Source organism: Paracoccidioides brasiliensis, assembly GCF_000150735.1.
Source record: "Paracoccidioides brasiliensis Pb18 unplaced genomic scaffold supercont2.1, whole genome shotgun sequence".
In the NCBI taxonomy this organism is placed as follows: domain Eukaryota; kingdom Fungi; phylum Ascomycota; class Eurotiomycetes; order Onygenales; family Ajellomycetaceae; genus Paracoccidioides; species Paracoccidioides brasiliensis.
In genome coordinates this window covers 3,560,136-3,582,994 of record NW_011371358.1, presented here as the reverse complement: position 1 = coordinate 3,582,994, position 22,859 = coordinate 3,560,136, and the positions used below count along the sequence as shown (strand labels likewise).

The following is a 22,859-nucleotide window of genomic DNA, read 5'->3' as shown; positions in this document are numbered from 1 at the left end:
CTAGTTCTCTTTTTAATCGGACTCTATCGCCAAGGGGACTCTCTCGAGCTCCTCTTCGTCCTCCCTTTTCACCCCCCTTCTTCCGCAAGGACTTCGATCATGATACTCCTGCTTATCTCTGAGCTTCCTGCCAACTATCGAGCTTGTGGTAAACTTCACCTTTTCTTTGTTGCCGTCGTGGTCATTTTCGGCCATACCACTTTTACACTGTTCCTTGACTTATTCATGTTGGCAAGTCTTGGAATGTGGACTGGTCGAGCTTAACTATATCCACGGTAAAACTTCAACTGTTCTGACGGTTTTCTTACTTCTTTTCTTCTACCCCTTTAGGCTCGAGCCTCCTGATCTAGTTATACTCGTCGATGCCATGTCCCATAGCTTCTGTCAAACGGACTCAAGCCTGTCGCAAGTGCCGTACCGCTTGTGATCCATTATGGCAGTCTGGAGCCCAACTACGGTCTTCGTAGCTCTCTTCCTCATCTACCTCACCTCCTTCATCTTCCTCGCCATCATTCGCATCGCGACCGGCATTTCGATACAACGAATCGGCTACTTCTCCCTCCGCCGCATTGGATACTCTCCAAAGGAAGGAGTTAAGATCAGTATCCGTCAGCTGGGCCTATCGATCCATCGACCGTCGTTTGCGCAACCTACTTACATAAGCGTGAAGTTGCGGGAACTGGCAGTAACCATTGACCTGCCGGCTCTGAACAGCCACCAACGTGATGCAAAGAAAAGGACACTGGCAGAGGAATCTGATGATGTTTCGGAAAAGGATGATGTGTTGGGTGCCGGTTTTCAACCGGGACCCTACCACAAGACACGGAGTAAGGCCTGGAAAATGCTGACGATGTCCAAGGAATGGATTAAAATCCTTCATAGACAGATACAATGGCTGGCGATAGTGGATGTTGTGGCTACAGATACGATCCTTAAGGTTGTGGATGCTGGGGAGATTCAGATCGGAGGACTCACAATGGCTGTTGACACCAGGAAGAAAATGATGGCGAGGGGCAGGCTGTTCCGGCACAAGAAGGATCCGCATGGGGACCGACGACCGGCGGAATGGATTTTCAATGTTCGGAATATTATGCTTGCTGTCGATGACTGCGAAGCAGTGGAAATATTAGACAACCTTGGCCTGACCATCCATGGCATTCTCCACAAGGATCTGGAAGGACTGAGGGACGTTTCGATTGCCGTAAAGGCTGGGAGACTTCATGTTCCGTACGATGACTTGGTAAAACTGGGTACGCGTATGAAGGAATCTCTGCCGATTCAAAAGAATGCAGCTGGCGAACTAACAGGCGATGGGATATCTTCTGAGGACACTGTGCAGGAACTGTCTCAGCCGGGTAGTCGTCAAGAAGCAATTTTCCAGACCGTTACCGATTCTAGGGAGTTTCTTAGTTCGTTGTTGCGTGGAATACAGGAAATACAGGTAGCACTGAGTTTCTTCCGTCTATCCCAGGTTGTGCAGACAGTACAGCCTCAAAGACCGCTATATCTCAACGTTGTCACTCACGAAGTTGGGATTGATTTGCATCGGATGGATCCCAATCGTCCTGCACATCGCATGTACTTTCAACGAGATGACATCGCCCATCAGGCTCTTTTAGCCGCGATATCATTGTCCGTTTCCCTCGATGATAATATTGGACAGACCGATAAAATCCTGTACGTCCCCATGGCTACGACTACCATTAAGACCACTTTTCCTTCCAAAACCGTATCCTACTCAGAGCACAGAGGGGTTGCTGAACGCAATACCAATGTCTTATTTGCCAATCTTGTTGTGACATCCCCATCAATCGATCTTGAGCCAAAACATTTGTCCCAAATACGAGATATCCTGCAGAGGACAAAACCACGTTCCCGAAGCAAAGTCCGAAACAATCACGTTCTCATCTCTCATATTCTACCAAAAGCGAGTATTAAGTTATCAATACATGAACCAGTCCTTCGCTTTGTTCTTCCTTCCCCCGAAACAGGCAAGGATAACAATTACAATCTACTTATTTCTTCCATATCGTCGATTTCACTGGATATCGAATCTTCACATTCTGCTGAAGACGGAATCCACTATTCTCTATCTTCCATTTACCGGGTAGCTTCACACCAACTTTACTATCAGACTTTCTCTGGAAACAAGCATCGACTGTTAGCCACACAGACGATGGAAGTAAATATCCATCTCAATGCAACCCCCGAAGTTTGCGTCGTTGCTTCGGGGACTTTGAACACCTTCTCCATACATCTGGTTAGTGGGGAAGTTAGCCGTGGTGTGAACCAGGTGGTCGATCAGTTCCATTCTCACTTTCAACCAAAAAAGCTATCTTCTCTCGAGGCCAACCATCCAAGCTTCTTCAGGCGTTTACCTCCATGGCTTCTCCAATTTCAGTTCGAGGCCTCCGGCTTCAGCGTTGAGGTTGCCGGAATCGACAATACCATCGGGACGACTACTCGTGGTATGGTTTTACAGCTTCAAGGATGGACGGCCGATTATGAATCGCAAAAAGCAGAACCGAATCGAAGATCTGTCAAACGTCGAACACCAAGTCATTCCGCCAGTTCAGACGACCATTCCTTCCGATTTGCCTCATCATCCCCTTCTCGAAAGTCTCAGCATGGCCCGGCCGATGGACGACGTCTGGTATTCCATGTTCGCGGTCTGGAAGGATTTGTGATAGAGTCAGCCGACTTCATGGAGCCGGAATCGTTTGTATCTGTACCTCGCTTCGAAGTGGCATTAAGTACGTCAAGTGACCTACAGGGCCCGATATTTCATATCAATTCTACAGTCAAGTCGATATACCTCGACTGTTCCCTCTACCAGAGCTATGCTGTTGGCATCGCTGTTTCAGTATTACGGGATGCCCTTTTGCGACCAACGACTAAACCTACAACCACTACTTCGCCGACGAAGATTGTTCCCGTCAAATTCCCCATTAATCCTTCATCCGCTGAGATTATTACAGTTGATGTTAAAGCATCGTTGATTCAGGTAAAATGTTTGATGCCGGCAGACCCCTCAATGATGCTTCAAATATACGGATTTGCTGCCGGTCGTCACCGATGGTCTGCCCCCTTTATGCGATCACAACTTATTCGGCTTCACGCTGAAGCTCCAAAGTTAAAAGGCGCGTGGGCTCGAGTCGTGAGTGTAAATAATATTCGTGTGGGATTACGGGAATCGCAACGCAGACCAGACGGGACAGTTATTGAAGAAAAGTCTATTGATATTTCTACCGAGTTCATACGACTTGCTGTACCCCATCAGATGATAATGTACCGAATATTCGATAACTTCATCAATACCGCAAAATCTGTGCAGCAGCTAAATCACCGCTTCAAGACGAGGACGAATGAGTACGTCCTGGAGAAACATCCTGAGGGTCCCAAGCATGTTCCCCGCATATCGCTTCGCAGCAAAGCTTTGCTCTTTGAACTGGAAGATGACGCTTTCGAATGGAAGATAGGAAGCATCTATCGTCTTGGCCTATTGGAACAGAAGCAACGTCTGGCTCGGGAAGAGGCATTCCGCATGAAGTCCAGGAGATTAGAGGAACTTCAGCAACGGCAGGCATCGTCTCGATACCGGACGCAGTCGATCAACGGTATCCCAACTCGTTCAACGGCACGCTCGAGGAAGAGCAATGAGGATGTGAGAAGAAGTAAAAGTGCTGATGGGCGGAGACCGCACACCAGATCACAACCGAGAGGCAGGAGGCCAAACCGTGCCGTACGATATAATCCGGAAGGTGTACCAGCAATTTCTGACTCATTCAAGGTATCCTCCAACGAAGCGTGGTTTAAACTACAAGAACACAATGCCCGGAGTTGGAAAATGAGTATTGACAATAACATGCGTTTTCAAAACACCGCAATCAAAGAAATTCGACTTATGTTTTCTGGCGCAGACGAACCACCGGAAGACATGCAAGACGATGAAAACATCCTTTCAGTTCCCGATAGACCTGGTCTCCTTTCAGCCCTGATTAGTGATGTGCATCTTGTTATCGATAAACCTTCATTCCCTATTGACGAATACCCCATTTTCCTCCATAGAATAGGAAAAGGCATGCCCCTAGACATGAAATATTCTCTGCTGATACCCATGAATGTTCAGTTGGATATGGGCGAAGCCCGAGGAAACCTACGCGACTACCCTCTAGATCTAATACACATCCCCGCCCTACGCGCTGGTCAATCCTCTCGCCTCCCAAGTTGGTCTCTGCGCACTGATTTTGTAATCGCCGAAGAGTTCCGTGACTATGAGTCCTCACGCCATGTGATAGTTAACGTTGTGCCACCAAATGAAGTTGCAGATGGTGTCACCAATCCTGGATTTTCGATCGATGTTAGACGAACGGTGTCGCCAGTCAAAACGTATTCCGATGCCATTATTGAAATAAATACAAATCTGCCCACTAGTATATCGTGGGGAATGTCCTATCAGCCGGTCATACAGGATATGATGAAAATCATAGAGGGCTTTTCAAAGCCGGAGATTGATCCTTCGGAGCGTGTTGGGTTCTGGGATAAGATTCGGTTAAGTTTCCATTCTAGAATAAATGTGGTTTGGAAAGGGGATGGGGATGTCCATTTGCGGTTGAAAGGTATGTCTTGACTTCATGAGGTTTGTGTTTTTTTACAATCCAGGGATTTTACTGAAACGATTTCATAGGTTCTCGCGACCCATACGTAGTCACTGGATTTGGAGCAGGTTTCGTAATGTGCTGGAGCAAAGATGTGCAATGGGAAATACACACGAGAGATGACCCGAGAGAGTTCATGGCAGTTACAAGCGGTGAATACGTTCTTGCCATTCCAGATTATAGCCATCAGGCCCGAAACTCGTACGAAGTGACGTTAGATTATGGGTCTACTTCGTCCAGGTGTATCTCGAAGGATTGTGCGTTGTTCAAAAAAGTGATAATGAAACTCTCGGGAAATGTCCGGTGGCTTTCCGGCCTGGTTTTCGAACGAAACGTCGATGGTTCGGAACGGTCGTTTGTGTTTAAGCCGCATTATGATGTGGTTTTGAAGAATCCACGGTACATAAGTCCTGACGAACTAAAAGTATGTTTCCCTTTTTCTCCTTTGACTTATTTTATTAAGCAGCAATCCACGTTAGACGTTTTCAGGGTTTGCTGATATGCGACAGGATTATGACGCTTTCCGTGGATTCCGAAGTAACCATATTCATTTGTCGCTCGCTATTGTCGCACCAGTAAGTCGGGTTTGGTCCGTATCGAATCGTGAACCATCAACTAGCTACAATACTGTCCATTTGACTCCAAGGTTCTTCACACATTTTTTCAGCTGGTGGTCACTGTTTTCAGGGGTCATGTCATTGCCAGTTCGTCAAGGTTCTCTCTGGCCTGAGTTGACCAAGATAAGCAAAAAATTTGGCCGCCATCTGGCAACTGTCAAGTATAATCTATTTCTCTCGCCATTGTTTGTGGCGCATATTTACAAACACAAGGATGCCCATGATTACGGTGAAGACATGGCGTCCGCAACCGGAATAAAGGTTCGCCTTGACAGCTTTATGTTGGACCTCCATCAACGGAGGGAACAGGTCAATGTGATGGTGAAAGGTCGTTCGAAACAGACAAAGGCAAGCGAAATGCGAATCAATAGAGCCCAGCTGGATTTTATATCCGCTGATTTCAGGGCAGTATCCGTTTCCATTGCGGGAACAAACCCGGAAGAGGGAAACGTGGCCAGCGACATCTTGTCCGCTTATCAACAACCAGTCCCTCCCGCCGATCTATCCCGGTTCACAATCCCTGATAAAGACCTCAACTGGGTTGACATGGATGATTTTGTGGAGGTTGACTGGATGCTTCCCTCAGAATCAAATCCTCGCACTCGAATTCTCCCTCTTGCATACTCTCCCCGATTTTCTTATTTCCGACAAACGGACCATGAGGAACGGAGTGTTGATGAGACCGGATACAGTCCGTTTGGAGACGAGCCGTCACATTACTGTGTGATGTCGCAAGATAATGATCCACGAAGAGTCCAGATGGAGTTGATCAAAGAACGACTTGATATGATTGACGCACAAATAGCTGCTCATAATCGGATGATTGGAGAGCAGGAACTGCGAATTGTTCGAGATAGCCAAGCTGCAGATGGTATGAAGAGCCAGTTTGAACTCTTTGTCAGACAGGGTGAATCGTTACAGAGACGGAGAAAGTTCTTGGTTTCTGGGCTTCGCCGCCTTGAAAAACATCTCGCCGGCGATGCAGAGCCGAATGGCCTAGGAAGTGAAAGTATCCACAGCAGGCCAGCTTCGGAATCAGAACCATTTGCCTCGTCCGAAAATGGAAGTAATGATGCTGATATAGATGGCCTCTATGCTTCACCGGACGATGAGTTCATCAGCGATTTTGATAATCGCTTCATCATCCATAACATCCAATTGAAATGGAACAACTCACTCCGGAACATCATTCTTCGATATATTCATCAGGTAAACCAGAGACGAGGATTTGTTTACTACATGTCTCGACGTGCGGTGAAGTTTATTCTCGATATTGTGGAGGAGCAAGGGAAATCAAAACTGCGGCCTAGAGAGGCGGGTAAACAGCCGCCCACTCCGACTCCGTCGCAAGAACACGAGGGACATGATGGCGACGATGACATTTCCATCGAAGATCGTATCGAGCAACTTCTTGGCAATGCTAATCAATTTTTTAAGGCTGACGACTCGACGCCTAAAGCAGCTAGACGGCGATCTTCGGTAGTGGACGGTGCTGAAAAAATTGCTCCAGACTTCACACCACAAAATAGTTACCATCTCCGCCTTATCGCGCCGCAGATTCAGCTTCAAAGTGAGAAGAACAAGAAAGCTGTCGCTCTCATCACTGCCAAAGGCATGCAGTTGAAAGTTGTCTCAATAATGGATAAACATCGTGTATCTGATGATGTTTCCGGCTTGGTACAACGTCGATTCACTCTGGATATGGACAGCGCTCAATTCTTTGTTACTACCCAGGAGAGTCTGTTCAAACATCTTCATTTATATTCTGGTAATAGGTACGGAAATGCGCCAGGGTCTGCGTGGCCTCCATGGGTGTCCCTGGAAGGTATGGTTGATTTCGACCTGGAGCCATCTGGCTTTTCAAGAATTATCCAGAAAACGTCCGCAAGCCTCAGATATGACAAGTACAATACTCTGCGATTGAAGTACAATGAAAAGATTGCAAGTGGTGATGATGACAGCAAGGTGCACCTTCCAACAAGCAACGAGAACCGGATGGATCAAATCATGGTCGAGTTTTCCCATGTACGCGCAATCTGCGATTCGGATCAGTACTATTCCATGTACATCATCGTGCTCGACCTATTGCTCTGGAATGAGCCACTTGAAAAAGTGCGGAGCGAGAAGCTGGAGAAGATCATGCTTGCATCAGATTTCAGTGACCTAAGAGGTGCTCCTCAACTGGTGAGCCGGCTGCAGCAACGGATACGACAACTTGAGGAAATTAAAAACGTTTTCCAAATCCAAGCCAAGTATCTTGACGTTCACGGTTGGCAAGATCGTGTCGCCCTGGAGAGAGATTTGACACATTGTGAGGATGAATTGTTCTTTATCATGAAAGCTATCACGACATCACAGCGCAAGAATGAAGAACGAGCAACGTCGCAATCTAGTGGAGTATTGAGGTGGGCCTTGTCTGCTTCCGAGATCGTATGGCATCTCATGACGAGTCCCAAGGACCCTCTTGTGGAATTTCAACTGCGGAACGCAACGTACGCGCGAACCGACAACATCGACGGGTCGAACCGTAATACAATTGAGATTCAGCGAATAAACGGTCTCAATCTTCTCCCCAGTGCTCTCTATCCGCAAATGATTGTACCGTACGTCAATGAGCACCGAAGACCGCCGCAAAGTGAGGATGACAATATGCTTAGGGTTGATTGGTTCATGCTGGAAGCTGTTGCTGGTATACCCGTCCTGAACCATTTCGAAGTGACATTGTTTCCCCTTAAGGTCCAGCTGGAGAGAGAGCTTGGAAAGAAACTGTTCGAATACATTTTTCCTGGGATGGGCTCAAACGCCTTTGAAAATGGGGCCTTTTCACCGTTTGTGATAAAGCATATGCGGCCTCTGGGTGAAGAATCGGGGAGTGAAGATGATGAGAGTATCGCACCTGTCACTCCAGCCAGTAGTATTGCAAGTTCCTCGAAAGATGATTCTCAAGCATCCACTTTAGGCCCAGGATCCATAGAGTTGCGTCTAAAACCTACTCTTTCGCTAGCGGACCATCGCCCTTCAGGTTCCCCGTCTAAACGGATCAGAGGCCTCGAGATGACTCCCCTCCATCGAGAGCCGGTCCGGCAACTAACTCCTGACGAAGGACCATGTTCGGCTTCTCGCCCTTCGACAAGTCGTATACCGAAGAAAGCATCTACTGATAGTCTCCGTCCTGGGAGCGGGCAGCAATCTGAGATATCATTAGTGAGCAATCAAAGCGTAATCGGATCGGAAGGGAAGCCCAAGAAATTCGGTTTACAGAGGTCCTCTGCCAAGCCTAACATGGCAAAAGGCGATAAGGCCTCTGACGATCTATCGCAAATGGTGTCTCGTGCTTCCAACTTTATGACCCTGGCGCATGTTAAAATCAACGATGTCGTTCTTTGCCTGAGTTATCAGGGAAAAGGGGAGCGCAACATTGAAGATGTCCATGATTTTGTCTTCAGGCTGCCCGTGCTTGAATATCGAAACAAGACCTGGTCAAACCTTGACCTCGCCCTTCGACTCAAGAAAGATGTTATTAAAGCTCTCATCTCCCATACACCAGCAATCCTCGGAAACAAATTTTCCCACCATCGCCCCACGAAGCAACAACAAAGACGTCTTCGAGAACTCGCCTCCTCATCTCAAGTTCTTAGTGTGACCGACATTGGCCAAGAGATACCCACTGCGCCATCGTCAGATGGAGGAGGTAGTGTCATCAGCCACAGCTCTGCTAGCGAAAGATCTGAATCCCCGCCCCGTCGTTCCTTCACTTCAGCTGCTTCACCCCTTGGCCGATCAAACTCGGTGTCATCCAGTGGGGCTGCTTCTTCACCGAATCTCCCCGTAGCATCAGACTCACGGTCCGCCAAAAGTGACCACATTTGTAGTCGCGACGATGTATGTAACCCCACGGCTTCCATACTGATCCACATCATTTAACTAAATATTTAGGGCAATCACCTATTCCGTGATAGAGTCTCGAGACAAGTGGCGGGCGACCAACGATCTGTCAACCAAAGGAATGGCAATGGCCATGATAATGACGTGCCAGATGAAGGGTGAGCCTACTTTCTTTGCGCTAGTTTTTAATCTTATTATTTTTGGATGATGTTTATTAGCATATTGAAATGATCAAGGAAACTGATTTGGTGTGTTTGTCTGTTCTTGTCTAGACGACTGAAAAACTCTTTCGCCCACCTTGGGCGGAAGCTGTTGGGTTCTCGGGACTCACGGGACTCGAAATGCTCTTGAGAAACAAGGCTTCCTACTCAAGTCATCATCGTCCTCATCTGCGTCTTGATCATCGACTTTCCTGTCTCGTATGCCTCCCTAACGTGCAACTATTCGAATCAAAATATTCGTATATATACCCTGTCATACCTCTCTACACCGGTCCCCTATTCCCTCAACGTGCTCTCCATAACTTTCCAACATTATCTCTACTTCCCGTTTCATACAGAAACTGCTTTCATAATTTACTTGTTCCATTTAGCGTTTCCTTGTTGTATTGTATGGTGCATGTCGACGGGATTGGCTTCATCGGCGGGCAAAAGAGATGACAAGGAAACTGCATATAAATGGCGTTGCTCGAATCTCTTGTGTTGCATCCATTGTCCCACTATCTACTATCCACATTATATACCCCTTATTATTCTCTCTGTCACCATTATCACAAAACCCACTTCGGACGCTTTGAATGTTGGATATCTGATTTTTATTTCTTTAACCATTTAGTTTGTCTTTCCTTTCATGTCTACCTCCTACATTATGCATTGTCACTGGCGCATTTCTTGTTTAATATTACGGTCTTCGTCTTTTTAATCACAGGTCATTTCCATGTCTGCTTCCACTTTCAAGCCATTCATCTACTTCTTTGACCTTATTCAAGCCTACATATACTTTTAATGTTCCTGTACGCATCGTTCAACCTTGGGGGAGGGGATAGAAAGCAAAGCCACAAAGGCGGAAGAAAACGGCGCCTTGTTCCCAACAGAACTCATTTCGTGTTTTATGCAGGTACTTCTCCAGTCCTCCGTTTGGCTTCCACATAGTTTTTCTTTCGTCCTCATTTCCTTTTGTTCCAGATTTTAGTATGACACTCTTGGATGTGTCTTGTAATTCTGTCTGTGCCCGAGGAGATTTCGTCCTTTCGTCCTTTTAAAGTTTTCTCCCTTGGCTTTGCTCTTTTTTCTGTCTAATCCAGTCTACACTCAGTACATAGCAATATCGAACGTGTAGATACGTTTCGAAACAAGTCTAAATTGAGGTGAATAATTCGTGCTTGAAATTTATGTGATGCGGAATTGTTAGGGATGTCTTGTCTCAGCTCTATGAATTTCTACGTGCCACGCAGTTTTTTATATAGTCCTAAAATAAAAGCCGAAAATAACGAGAAAAATACTAATGATGCAGGGACAGAAGAATGGTGGGTAGTGAGGATAGAAGAGTTAATGGCAGAGAGACAAAGGCCAAAAGTATGCGGAAGATATATGGAATCCCAGTTCCCACGTGCCAAAAAAGTGGCAGGGTACAAAGTATAACAAACTGTTTAGAAAAGCTATAGATTTCATCAAACTTCTTCTGTTGGTGGAGGAGACGTTTCTTTCGACTCATCTCTGTTCTCATCTCTTTTTTCATCTCTACTCGTAGGTCCTGGTTTGTGAAAAGGTCGCATGGAAAACAATCGTCCAGAGGTGGAGAGAAATCGGGTTTCGGGCTTGGGGCCCATAATGGTGTCAGCGTAAGGCTCAATGTTTCGAGTAGCATTTTTTGCCCAACCGGCCCTTTCTCGCCGCAAATCCGCTTGTACCCAGGGAATGGTGATTAGGGTCCATATCGCGGCCCAAACAAATGGGAGAGTCCATCCTATCTAACCGATCAAAACGGGGGAGCTTGTTAGTGTATCATCCCCGGATCTCTAGGGAGTCAGGTTCGGGGAATTAAACTAACCACGTAGGCAGGATCTCGTGGTGTTGTAAATATTAAAATGGTCGTAATTGTACCGAAGATGATCGAGCCACCTGCCCAGAAACAGTTCATCTCAAAAAGCATTTCGCGAAAGTATGGGCTTGCTAAATATCTATCTCGCAGTGCTCGTCGATATTTCTGACCACCTCCGCCATCCACCGCGACGATATCTTCTATTAGGACATACAGAGCTGTCGGCATTACTGAGCCTTTGGGCGTGGAAGATATCCGGAATGGCGCTTGGTATCCCCTGGCACGAAGAATATCGAGGGACAGATGTACGATGCCAAAGTAGTACATGACTGTAGGTAGGGGCATTGCAAGGAGGCGGACTTCAGGTTCATAATGTTAACTTTTGCAAAGCGTTGTGCCGCCAGAGGGTGCTACAAGAACAACTTACTAGGTGGATTCTCTTGGACAGTTCCGCTGTGAGGACGTTAGCTAGCAATGGAAGAAAACTTCATGGCCAGTCCAAGGGTAAAAGACGTACACTATCAGTTCAACGGCCAGAATGAGCCATACTGTGGTGAAGTTGATTTGAAAGAAGTCCAGCTATGGTATTTCTTTTAGTAGTTGAGACACAACATGGTAGATTTCCGATATCCGACCACTTACCCATGACCTCCGCGCATTCAGCGGTCTTGATACAGACCCTTTTCTGAACAAGTGGTAAAATCTATAAAAATATTCCGCGATAGCAACTCCTCCAAGCGCAGCGGTACTGATAGTAAAAACTGAAAATAAAATTAATCAAGTAGTTAGTCCAAGCTGTCAATATTCTGCGTACCAAGGGAAGGGGAGAGATGTGATATCAAACACACCTAAATTTGGAGATAAATCGGTAAGATACCATAATGTGAAATAAAGAATCAATGGCTGAGCAAGCGTATCAATGACAAAAAGGGTCCAGAAGAGCGCAATTGACCGCTTGCGATCTCTGAGGGAGTAAGGTAGTTCTGGCGGACCAGAAACCGGAGGAACCATAGATCCGTCCATCAAATTAGGATCAGACAAGGATAAGCCTGGTACATGGTAAATATCTCTGACAACAGTCACAAGAAATTGGCGGTTGTCGACCAAGATATAGAATAACGGATATCAAGCAGAGTCCGGGGTTGTAGCAGCAACAAATGTGTCAGTGGGTGGCGGGCATGGGGCTAGTTATATATTAGCCCGACCAGATTTTTATGTCCAACTTATGATAAATATTCCAACCGATAAACAGGCGTAGAAAATGGCCTTCTTTTTACCGCTAGGTATGAAATGGTAGTTCTGCGGGCAGGGCGTACGCTGTATTGACGTCAGCCGTTGACATCATCCGTTACATTGAGCTAGTTAGTTGAACTAGTGACGTTTTGCGTGTCGATTTTGAACACGGACGAGCAGTGGCATCGACTTGTATGCTGGAAATACGGAGAAAATTTACCTCAAAGTGGACAAGAGGCTTTGCATATATCCTGCTGCTTGCCTTTATAAAAAAAAAAAAAGAAGAAGAAGAAGAAGAAGATATTGCATGTTCTGAAGGAGAGATATTTCGAAGGGAACGTCAACCGACCTGGCAAAGCCAAATTCAGACTCTCAACAGCGAAATCACCTTTCCGGGAATACCGTCTCGTGTTGTGAGTGACCACTCAACGAGTGGACCTCCGCCCTCAACATCAGGGTTAGTGGTTAGGGTTGGGGTTAGTTAACGACAAGGGCGTCCTTGGGGAAGAATGTCGAGTTTATTAGATGGAACTAACTGGTCATCAAGTTCCCTCAGGCACGTTGGTTCCTGAGGATATAACTGATAGCTACATTGATCGATCCCAGGATCAATTGCAAATAGGCCCAATCAAGGCGCTCTGGATCTTGCTGGTACACGATTTGTCATACTCAGAATTTTATCAACTAGTTAGTTAGTTAAGTTATGCATAAATGCTCCGTAAGTACGGCCGTAAATCCCAGTTGGAAAAACTTAGATGCTAGACATGGAAGGCATTTGATAATGCCGCTGCAAGGAAGAAGCGACTCCATGGGCATAGCCCCCATGATTGACCTCCAGAGGATTGCCCGGCCCATCCCGTTCTTGATGTTGATAGATTTAAAGCCAACCGTTTGACGCAGCGCAGGCTTGAAATGTAGATCTCTCTCTTTCTCTCTCTCCACGCCCCTTTGTGTGAATCCGGGCAATTCTTTAGGACAATACCGAGGTCATGTGAGGAGCGTCTGTTGTATTACATAAGCCCGCGATGTTTGCCACAAAACACAAGATCTGCAGAGTTCCCGTAAATTTTAATTCGACCTCACTGGCAACCTCAACGCCGCAAGTTCGAATCCCGTCATCGGCATCATCACGAGGGGCATGGGGAAAATATATCTCTAGTGTTAGAGTTCCTGGCTGACAGGGGGAGAATGGGACAATGGCTCGGAGTTTGAGGGATCTTATCGATTTTTTGCTCGCGGAGATATCACTCTGTGGCGAGCGAGGTGCGTATCACTCTATTTGCTCAACCACACCCCTTTTTTCCTGCTCTGGTTCCGAAAGCGTCTTAAGGAAAGGGTGGTGTACACATCCCAATTTTTGTGATATATCCTGCGAGAACGTCCTGTAGCTCATAGATGTGCAACTTACTCCTGGAGCTCTCTCCTACCTGCTGTTTCCGCTGCTTGAATTCTTTTTGGATTGCGGACGGAGACGTCCGCGTGGCGAAGAATATAAACCAGCTGACAGACACACAGGTGCATCTCCGGCTGATGTACTTTCCTTCATTGATAACTTCTATGTTCCGTTACCTCAGCAAAGCCACCAGCATGCTCAACATGACGGGGATGTTCGTCGCACCCCAAATGTTGACCGTAGGTTCAAGCAGAAAGCCTGGCTATGGCTGACAAGACACCCAGAGGTTTCGGTTGGCAAGAACAAGGAAGGAAACGGCCTTGCGTTGGATGAAGTGGAAGCCCGGTATGCCCAAGGGTCCGCCGCCGGGGAGCGGCAGTCTTGTAATACGCCAACTGCCTCCCTACCAGATAACCCTTCCCATGTTGACCCTCAGATTTCCGGGTCTATTTTGGGGAAAGGTATGCCCCCGAATTCCAGTGGGGCACTCCGAGTTTTTGTTTCGGAAGAGCGAATGTGGCTTGCAATTACGGGCCATGAACGTGACCACTCAAGGGTTCCTCCTCTGGAGTTTGATCTTTTATCAATCATTGCCTCTCGAAAATGGCAGGGCGTGATGCAACCGGAGTTGCCTAAACTTAGCGGCCAAGATAAACGCTCAGTTCCCAAACGAACAGACTCCTTAAGTAGGAAGGGATATATCGAAAAAAGGCCTGTTCAATATATGTCGGCACGAACGAGTTTATGCACACTCCGGAAATTTGTCCGCTCAAAGTCATCTGGTAATATTGTTGGATTGCCCGTGGAGAATGTGGACTCCGTGCCCCCTGAGCTGGGCTCTGTGATTGATTTTCCTATTCTTCTCGAAAGGCTGTTCCAATGCTTGAAGGAATTCAATGTCATTACTCGTATTGATCTGAAGGCGAAGCTTGGAATGGATGGCCGTTGGCGGGGCAGAGTTCTGGGAAGAGCAATTCGAAAGTTAGAAAGGATAGGTTGCATCCGTCGTGTGAGAGCCGTGTCACAATATTCCGATATGATGAGGACTCGTCATCCGTCTGTCATGCTTATCCGGGACCTTACCGAAAATGATCTTAGGCTTTTCCTAGAAGATAGTCGCAGCCTGGTAACATACCTGGAGCAGGAGGATATGGATGCTGTGGAAATGGACCAGGATCAAGGCCAGCAGGATACTGTGGATGGAATTCCAGAGATCAAAAGAGACATTGCCAGCCCACCTGAGGCACAATACTTCGAGCAGATGGGACGGGTCGTCCCTAGGTGGATCCCGGACCGCACTTTGCCAAATATCATATTTGACATAGTCGACAGAAGCGGGCGAGAAGGTAGTACAAATCATGTAAGTGAGCCAGAGATTCAATCCACTTTTCATTTCAACTAATCCCGATATTCAAGGATATCACCAATTCCTGCATGGGCGCATTTTACAGGCGGCCAACCGAGTCACTGATGAGCCGCCTTGTTGAGACCTGGCAGCTTTCTCAACCCCTTCACCTTCGACACCTCGCGTTGGTCCGAGACGTTGCCCTTCGGGGCACGGTTTCAATGTACATCCATTACTCTTTGCGCAATTTTGCCTCTCTCGTAAATGAGGGTCAAGTTTCCTGGGAAGCAGTTAAATTTTCACGAGAGGGAAAAGGTGTTGCTAAAGTTCCACCAGTTGATGCTATTCCCCAAATTGATGCGTACGGTTTTCCTGCTGATGAGAGGCCATCCAACCTTCTGAATGACGGGGACGCAACCCTTAAAAGCTGCCTGGAGGCTGTGAGACCCAGTGACTATACTCTTACGGCGTTTGATCCTGTCATTATAAAACGCAGAAATGGAAGCTATGGTACGTAATCATAACAGACTATGCGTTTATTAATTTTGTACTGACTTCTCAAAGGCGTAAGTTTCAGAGGAAAGGAATTGTCCGGAAAGTCCCAAAAGGCTTCAGGCCTGTTGGGTCTAGAAGCCAGCTCCCCAGCTGCTGAAAGGGAGTCTCCACGCGGTGCTAGTTACCAGGGACGGAAGCGGAAAGAAACCGCAGCAGATGTCGACGAGGAACTTGCGGAAGAGGCAGAAGTTGTACGATCATCAAAGTGCCAGCAGAAGGCGGAAGAGTTGGTTGATCCATACGCTGGAATGACAGAGAAGGAGAAATTAGAAGCTCAAGGGTTTGATGAGAGTTGGACTGAATATAGCGTCCTCCTGCTCGAACGACCTGGCCCTGGCATCTTTTTAACTCCAACAGGGAGACGGCGACCCATTGGGAAAGCAAGAGGTCGCCCAGGGAGAAGTCGGATTGCTATAATCAAGTTGGAAAAATTGAAGAAGTTTGATTGGTTTGTTAATGAGCAAGACACGGAGATCCCGCCGGCTGGAGACAGGGATCAGAGCCAAACCTCTGCAGCCATTAGTAATGCAGAGTCCATTGCAAATCAATCGACATCACAAATTCAGCAGACAACTAAAACAACTCAACTGACTGATTCATCGAAGTTAGTGGAAGATCTGTATCTCCAGGAAGTAATCCCTCTTGGTGCTCAGGTTCCAGTGGACAGACCTTCGGCATCCAGAAAAAGGAAATATGTTGCAACTTGTGAGAATGAAAATGAGAAACTCGGAACCTCCTTAGCACCCCAGCCAACTCCTAAAAGAAGGGGTAGACCGGCGAAAAAGAACCCCAAAGTTGCGAGTATCGACGCTACATTGCAGACCGGTGACAAGCGTTTCGACCAGGATACTGTGGCAGGTCATACAAGAATAACTGGTCGTGGCTCTCCTACTCCTCAGCTCAGCGATAAACGTCAGCAAGCCCTACGAGATGTAGCAGCAGAAGTCACACCGGCCAAAACCAAGCGTGGGACGAAACGAAAGTTTGCTGATAATGTTGCGGACTCAGAGCAATCAGCATTACCTCCAACTCCGGAAATCGTGTCAAGTGGGAGTGGCAATGTAGGATCTCCACCTTTTGACTTGGCTCCAGTCCTACCCTCTGAAGATATTCGACCTGTCTCTCCTCAGTTGACTGATTCTGCAATTCATCCACTATTCACCGCACAGACGTCCGAGAGTGGTAAGGAAAGAATTCCCCAGGATCAGATAATGCAGAATGAAATACATGCCACCGACAACACATCGAATAAAGCAGGTGATGGCTCTCAGGTTGTGGAGCATGAAGGAGTGGGTATAACCGAGACCATCCACGAACCCCCTTCTCGAGGTGCATCCAATTTAAACACCATAAATATCGATGGAAATAACGAAAGCAGGACAGCTCAATCCCAAACCCAAGACATTGATTCACGAACTCCTGAACCTGTTTTGGCAACCAAGGGAAAAATCAAGTCCAAGAAGTCGGATACCCAAGCTGGTTCAATCGCCTTTCTTCGAAGGAAGATCGTTATGGATATTGTTGAGATATCTGGTGGGGTTTACCCTTATGGCACTGAGCTCTGGTACCCCTTTACCACGGCATGGTTTAAAACAAAACAGACTGGGAGGCCCGACTTCCGAACACTTCGAACTACAGTAAAATATATGACCGAGAGCGGGAAACTTCGGCAACTAACGTTCAGCGGAAGAAATAGTAAAGGGTTAGTGGTTACAAAGTCCATAATTGCGAAGCCAGAGATTGCCGCAACTGATGCAGTAGTTATGGATTTGCAGAGAGCAATGTTGGAAGCTGACCCGCAACAATACTTCCCACCCGGCCCTGAGATTAACCCGTCGCTTAGGAAGTCGCATCGGATCGCCCAAATTCCAGAAAAGAGACTTCCAGAGATAGAAGAACAGGTAACCGTAACGTTGCATCAAGTTCCTGTGAGGGCTCGACCTCCTGAATTGAAACCACCGCGTGTCCAGCGACCAAGATCAGGACCGATAGAGCGCCTTAAGAGTACCATGCGCCGATCACCTCCACGTTCAGCTCTAAATTGGTTGACATCGCCGAATTCAGGCGTTGCAGAAGGGGTGCCTCGGCCTTTAGAATATGTATTTCGCGAACCTATTTTATCAGGAGATTCCATAACGGACTTGGGACTCAGTGTCCCCAGAAGACATCTCCCTCCAAGATCAAAACCTCCAACATATGCCACCATCCTACAGTCTATCCAGTCATTTCATCGTCCAACTGGGACGTTCGGGACTCTATTTGACAACAGGTTATGGCGGGGGCCACCAGGAGGAATAAAGCCCCGACTGGGTCAGATGGCTCCAAGTTTGCCCACAACTCTTGAAGATATTCTTTCTATGACAAAGAAACGGCCGTTCGATATATCAAATAACCCAGATCCCGTTTCTACCAGGGTGTTTTCTGAGATAGATGCAGTAGGCAGATGGGAATCAAAACATCCTGAGGTATTTGATTTGGAGAAAGATGGGTGGACGTACATTAACCATCGGATACCGGGCCCCTTCGAGAGTGCGCCGCAGGAGGGGCCTATACGATTTGAACCCAGTGAGCTCTCGCGAGCATCGAAGGAACGCTCAACGCCAATTTCCGAGGCTCCCTTCCGATCTCTAGCGTCAGCCAGGGTGACTCAAGAAGAGCAACCTAGCGATCATCTACCCTCGTCCCGCGGTCAGAAACGACCCGAGGGGCCCGTCAATCGGCGTCTCGAACAATTTCAGGAGTCCAAGACGGAGAAAAGAATTCCCAAAGCAGTTGGTCCGGCTTCCCGAAGGACTAAGCTTATTAAAGTCCTCTCTAGTGACATAGTACGGAAGGTTACCGTGGCAATCGTTGTTGTTCGAGTTTTGGCTGGTGGAATGGAGGGTAAAATGATTGACTGGCAGCTCGTTACGTTGGCCTTTCCAAACCATGACCCTAAATTTATTAGAGACCGGGGGAAAGCTATTCTCTCTAGAAATCGGCTTCAAATGTCCAAAATGCAAGGTGATTTCCAGGATCGGTTCGCGGAAGCGTATGAAAGGGATCAGGTGCCCCGTATCGATTATGGAGATCTTACTTCGTATGATTGGCAATGGATTGTCGATTGGGCTTGCACTCAGCTCGAGGGTCCACGAACCGATAAGCTTCCAAGTTTACCAGCCACTCGTCAACAGTTCGACAGACTTTTCGACATTCGCCAGGAACCCATACAAACTCTTGATGAATTGTACCAGCACAACGCCCCAGCCACGATTCCTCGCAAGCAAGCTCTGCTGACTGGCACGAGCTTCGTAATTCCCGTTTCCCAGACCAAGATGAAATGGGAATATTCAAGTACAGAGCGACTGAATATAGCTAAAACCTGGGTACGAGCTAATGTTATAACGCCGGAGGAGTCTTATAACCCAGCGGATGCGAGGCGGATTCTCGAATGTCTTGGTGAAGAGCTCATCGGTCAGGCGATACAGTCTCTCATCACTGAACGTGTGATCTCGATGGGCAATAGGGGTAGAATTACTCCAGGACGCAACTACGATGTTACAGAACATTTCGTACACACCTTCGGCCGCAAACGCGCCATCGAAGCTACCCAGTTGAAACGGGCTTTGACCTTCAAAACGACGATCCTCGACACACAGTTACATTTGGAAAAGAAATGCGCAGTGAACTATGACGCAGAGGATGGGGATATTCTAGTTCTTATTAATCTTTTTGCAGAGGGCAGGATAACAATCTGGCCCGTGAACCCCCCAAAGGATAAATACGGTCTGACCGACGGCGGCTATCTCACCCGGCTCATGGACAAGGGCAAGCTCCGTTTCGATATCCAAGTCCTTCCTGTTCCAGATCGTTACATCTACGGAAATCCTGTGAATCTACCGAAAACGATCCCAAGGGGTGATATGCCCCCTGATTTCCCACCGCCCACTGGCTCCCCACCTCTCTGCAAAATCCCCCTTTGGTTTGACATCCATGGCAACCTTGTAAAGATGCTTTGGGATCTGGCTGTTGCTGGAGTGGTAGGTTATCTGGCCTCCAGGCCTGGACTTACTACAGCTGATATTGGTCGCCTATTTCAGCCACATATTGCTGATTGGGAGGTGGCGTTGGTTCTGGAGTGGATGGAAGAGGCTGGTGTTGTTGAGAGACTTGGTGGTTTGTCCGGTTGGGCGGTGAAGGAGTGGTGGTGGATGGTTGTTCAGAATTGAATGCTCGTGGATTAATTGTTTAAGCATGTTGTTTTGTCAGTGAGTGCAGTAATTACTCCAAGAAGGAGCCAAAAATGTATCATTATATCTTTTACTTTCGTTCTGTATATATAAATTGAGATTTGATTAGTTAAAAAAAAAAAAAAAAAAAGGGGGGGGCTGCTTCTGTACGCAGCATTTCATCCACTTTTGTATATCCACTGCTGAAATTGTCACACGTTTGACATCTTTTTGCCCGCACAGCCAAAAGTCAACGAGATAAAAGAGTCATCAGGCCAGAGGCATTATATTCCAACCCGTCTCAATAAATACGAAAAAGATGCTCTCGAGCTTACTGCTGTCTTCATATATAGAGTAAGCAAGTCTTAATTAATGTATGGGGAATTAAAACGGTGATATACATTTATATCTAAAACATGCTCGAACCAGTTACGTTATGACGCAGAGGGGAAGCAAGGAAAACGCCGTATCCACACGTAGTTATCGCCCACATTAAGGAGTACCTTTGAGAAAACAAATGCCGCCCATGAATAAAAATATCAAAACGTGAAAAAAAAAAATCAATCCCAATGCCGCCATTCATCCTCGCCCGTAGAACGCCCAGGCACATTACGGCCACCCTGCTGTTTATCAGGCGTGCTTTCATTCTCTGACACAACCTCCCCTGAGCGAGGATGGGGAGAGATGGAATGCAGAGTCTTCATCGAGAGGCCGGTTCCCGGCCGCTGCGTATTAGTTGTTCCATCAGAAAATGGGTCGCCATTACCAAGTCGTCGTGAGACATTGCTATGGTTTGTAGATGTTGTATGGGTAGAAGATGGCCAGTTTTCATACTGTGGAGGTGGTGGGACAGTGGCCGGACGCTGATGTTGTGACTGATAATGGTTTAACCGTTGAATTCTCCTGCTCTCTATTCTTTGCTTTATCTCAAGCCAGTTGGAGCTTGTTTCCCAATGCCAGCCATCGCCGGTGGTGTTGCATACGGGTAGCGCCCAGAAGAGAGGGTTTTCGCCGAAGAGATGTCTCAGGTTACGGCGCCAACCTAGGTCAAATGCATGTGGGAGATTTTCTTCGTCTTGCTCGTCGAGATATTCGTCATATCGCGCTCTTTCACGAGCGTTCTCAAGTTCTTCGTAGGAGTGATAAAGTGATCGTTGTGCGGGTGATAGTGGTTGATTGTGATTTCCGTACGTTTGTCCCTGCTCCGGATCATCGGATCGTCGACTGGGAACTTCTTCGCCCTCATCAGCTCGTATGACGCCAGGGGGGGCATTGGAATGCGCATCAAGGAATTGATGACCATGGTTGTGATCCATTTGTCCAGGAGCAGGGCTAACCCCTTCTTGCCGGTAACGATCAAATGATCTGCGGATAGGGGCGAGGTATCTAGTCTTTTCTAGACATTCTATCGTAGTCAACCCCCTTGCCGCAAGGGTAATATGCCAGATCGTGAACGCCGACAAGACAAGGCCAATTATCCCAGAAATGAGAGCCAGTAGAATATTGGAGACCGGGACGAATGATTCAATGTATTGAGTCTGGTCCAGAATCTCTGTCCAAACCCAGGTTGCAGAAACTGCAAAGCATAACCAGGAAAACAAACATGTATATATCAAGAATAGCAGGAATGCTTTGTAGTTACGAAATCCTACGCAGGTAGCTAGCCAAGGGCAATGGTGATCCATCTTGAGGACACACTGCTTGCATGACGAGCAGTGGTGAGTTCGATCCGGTTTGACATTCTGACACTTTTTACAGAACCTTCTACCACCAGTTGAGCTTACCGTCAGGGACACGAAATCCGGTGTTTCTATAGAGGGGAGGGAGCTATATTCATGTCGGTTTGCATGATTATTCTTTAAAGGCCCTGTTGAAGGAGAACCTGGGGCCGTGAAGACAGCAACCGTATAGCATGTATTTGAAAGAAGGTAAAGAATTATTCCTAGAACCGATGTTGCAGGACCTGGTTCCCAGGTCAGTAAATCCGTTGTGGAAATAGCTCGCACGAGCCAGTCGTACTCCCTCGGGGGGAAGAGAGAGAGAGAGAGAAAAAAAAAAAAAAAAAAAAAAAGCGCAACATACCAAACCACCTGCTTTTTGACGACTGCATTCCTATGCGTGCCTCGACAAATACAGACCATGTCGTGAGCCCGTACACAAACGCCAACGGAAAATATAACAGCACGCTACAGCACAGGCGTTCGCATCGTCGAAAAGAATCCCGGCACTTCCGCCTCGATGGCGTTGTTGTGGCTACGGAAGAAAATGCGTTCATCGTGTCAAAGCTCCCGGTTTAATGGAATAGGTAGAATATATGTATCTCATGAGGGGAATCTGATGGCATTCATTGTTACGGCGACTGAACAAGGTAGGCCGCGGGGGAAAAGGGCTCTCTCTGTGAAGTCGGATCGTGGGCAGGGACTAAAGTGCTCAGGCTTGCCGAAACGACGATTCTCGGTGTAAAGGATTAAAGAAAAGAAAGACGACGGCTATTGTAAATGATGGTGTATGGTATCTTGTCGTTCGTTGTTAATTGTTATTGTTATCTAACGATCGATGAAACCTGGAACTCGGCCCTACAAGATTACCTAATCCCAACTCCGTAACTAACGTAATCCATCACCTAGTTGATCGGATCACCTAGTCGATCAGTTTATCCAACGTGTATGCGTCTAGCATTCACATCAACAAAATGCCCACCCTACGGCCTTCTCAAGCTTCCATTCAGGAAGGAAAGATTCTTTTGGCTATTCAGGCATTAAAAAGAGGTCAAACTTCAAGTATTAAGAAAGCTGCAAGCTTGTACAGCATCCCTTTTACCACCTTACAGAATTGATTGAATGGTCATATGACATGAGAGAATTCCCAACTCAACAATTGAAAATTAGCCTCTACTGAAGAGTCAGTTCTTGTACAGTGGATTCT

At 47.1% G+C, this 22,859-nt stretch overlaps 5 protein-coding genes across 5 annotated transcripts; 2 read left to right on the top strand and 3 right to left on the bottom strand.

Annotated features, from left to right (window-relative positions):
* Positions 1–12: 12 nt before the first annotated feature.
* PADG_11209 (uncharacterized protein) lies at positions 13–432 on the bottom strand (the record flags this gene model as incomplete). Its single annotated transcript, XM_010758502.1, has 2 exons — positions 13–199; positions 395–432. The coding sequence occupies 2 exons, from the start codon at positions 430–432 to the stop codon at positions 13–15; spliced, it is 225 nt and encodes a 74-aa protein (XP_010756804.1).
* A 1-nt stretch (position 433) lies between these two features.
* On the top strand, positions 434–9,322 carry PADG_01076 (uncharacterized protein; the record flags this gene model as incomplete). The annotated part of the gene is made up of 4 exons (XM_010757806.1): positions 434–4,619; positions 4,688–5,082; positions 5,168–9,157; positions 9,212–9,322. The coding sequence occupies 4 exons, from the start codon at positions 434–436 to the stop codon at positions 9,320–9,322; spliced, it is 8,682 nt and encodes a 2,893-aa protein (XP_010756108.1).
* Positions 9,323–10,829: 1,507 nt separating this feature from the next.
* PADG_01075 (uncharacterized protein) lies at positions 10,830–12,223 on the bottom strand (the record flags this gene model as incomplete). Its single annotated transcript, XM_010757805.1, has 6 exons — positions 10,830–11,129; positions 11,210–11,559; positions 11,628–11,653; positions 11,718–11,779; positions 11,843–11,961; positions 12,049–12,223. 6 exons carry the CDS (start codon positions 12,221–12,223, stop codon positions 10,830–10,832), a joined length of 1,032 nt encoding a protein of 343 aa, XP_010756107.1.
* Positions 12,224–13,629: 1,406 nt separating this feature from the next.
* Positions 13,630–19,934, top strand: PADG_01074 (uncharacterized protein; the record flags this gene model as incomplete). Its single annotated transcript, XM_010757804.1, has 4 exons — positions 13,630–13,696; positions 13,949–15,186; positions 15,243–15,681; positions 15,736–19,934. The coding sequence occupies 4 exons, from the start codon at positions 13,630–13,632 to the stop codon at positions 19,932–19,934; spliced, it is 5,943 nt and encodes a 1,980-aa protein (XP_010756106.1).
* Positions 19,935–20,494: 560 nt separating this feature from the next.
* PADG_01073 (palmitoyltransferase pfa3) lies at positions 20,495–21,641 on the bottom strand (the record flags this gene model as incomplete). Its single annotated transcript, XM_010757803.1, has 2 exons — positions 20,495–21,510; positions 21,587–21,641. 2 exons carry the CDS (start codon positions 21,639–21,641, stop codon positions 20,495–20,497), a joined length of 1,071 nt encoding a protein of 356 aa, XP_010756105.1.
* Between the last annotated feature and the right edge of the window lie 1,218 nt (positions 21,642–22,859).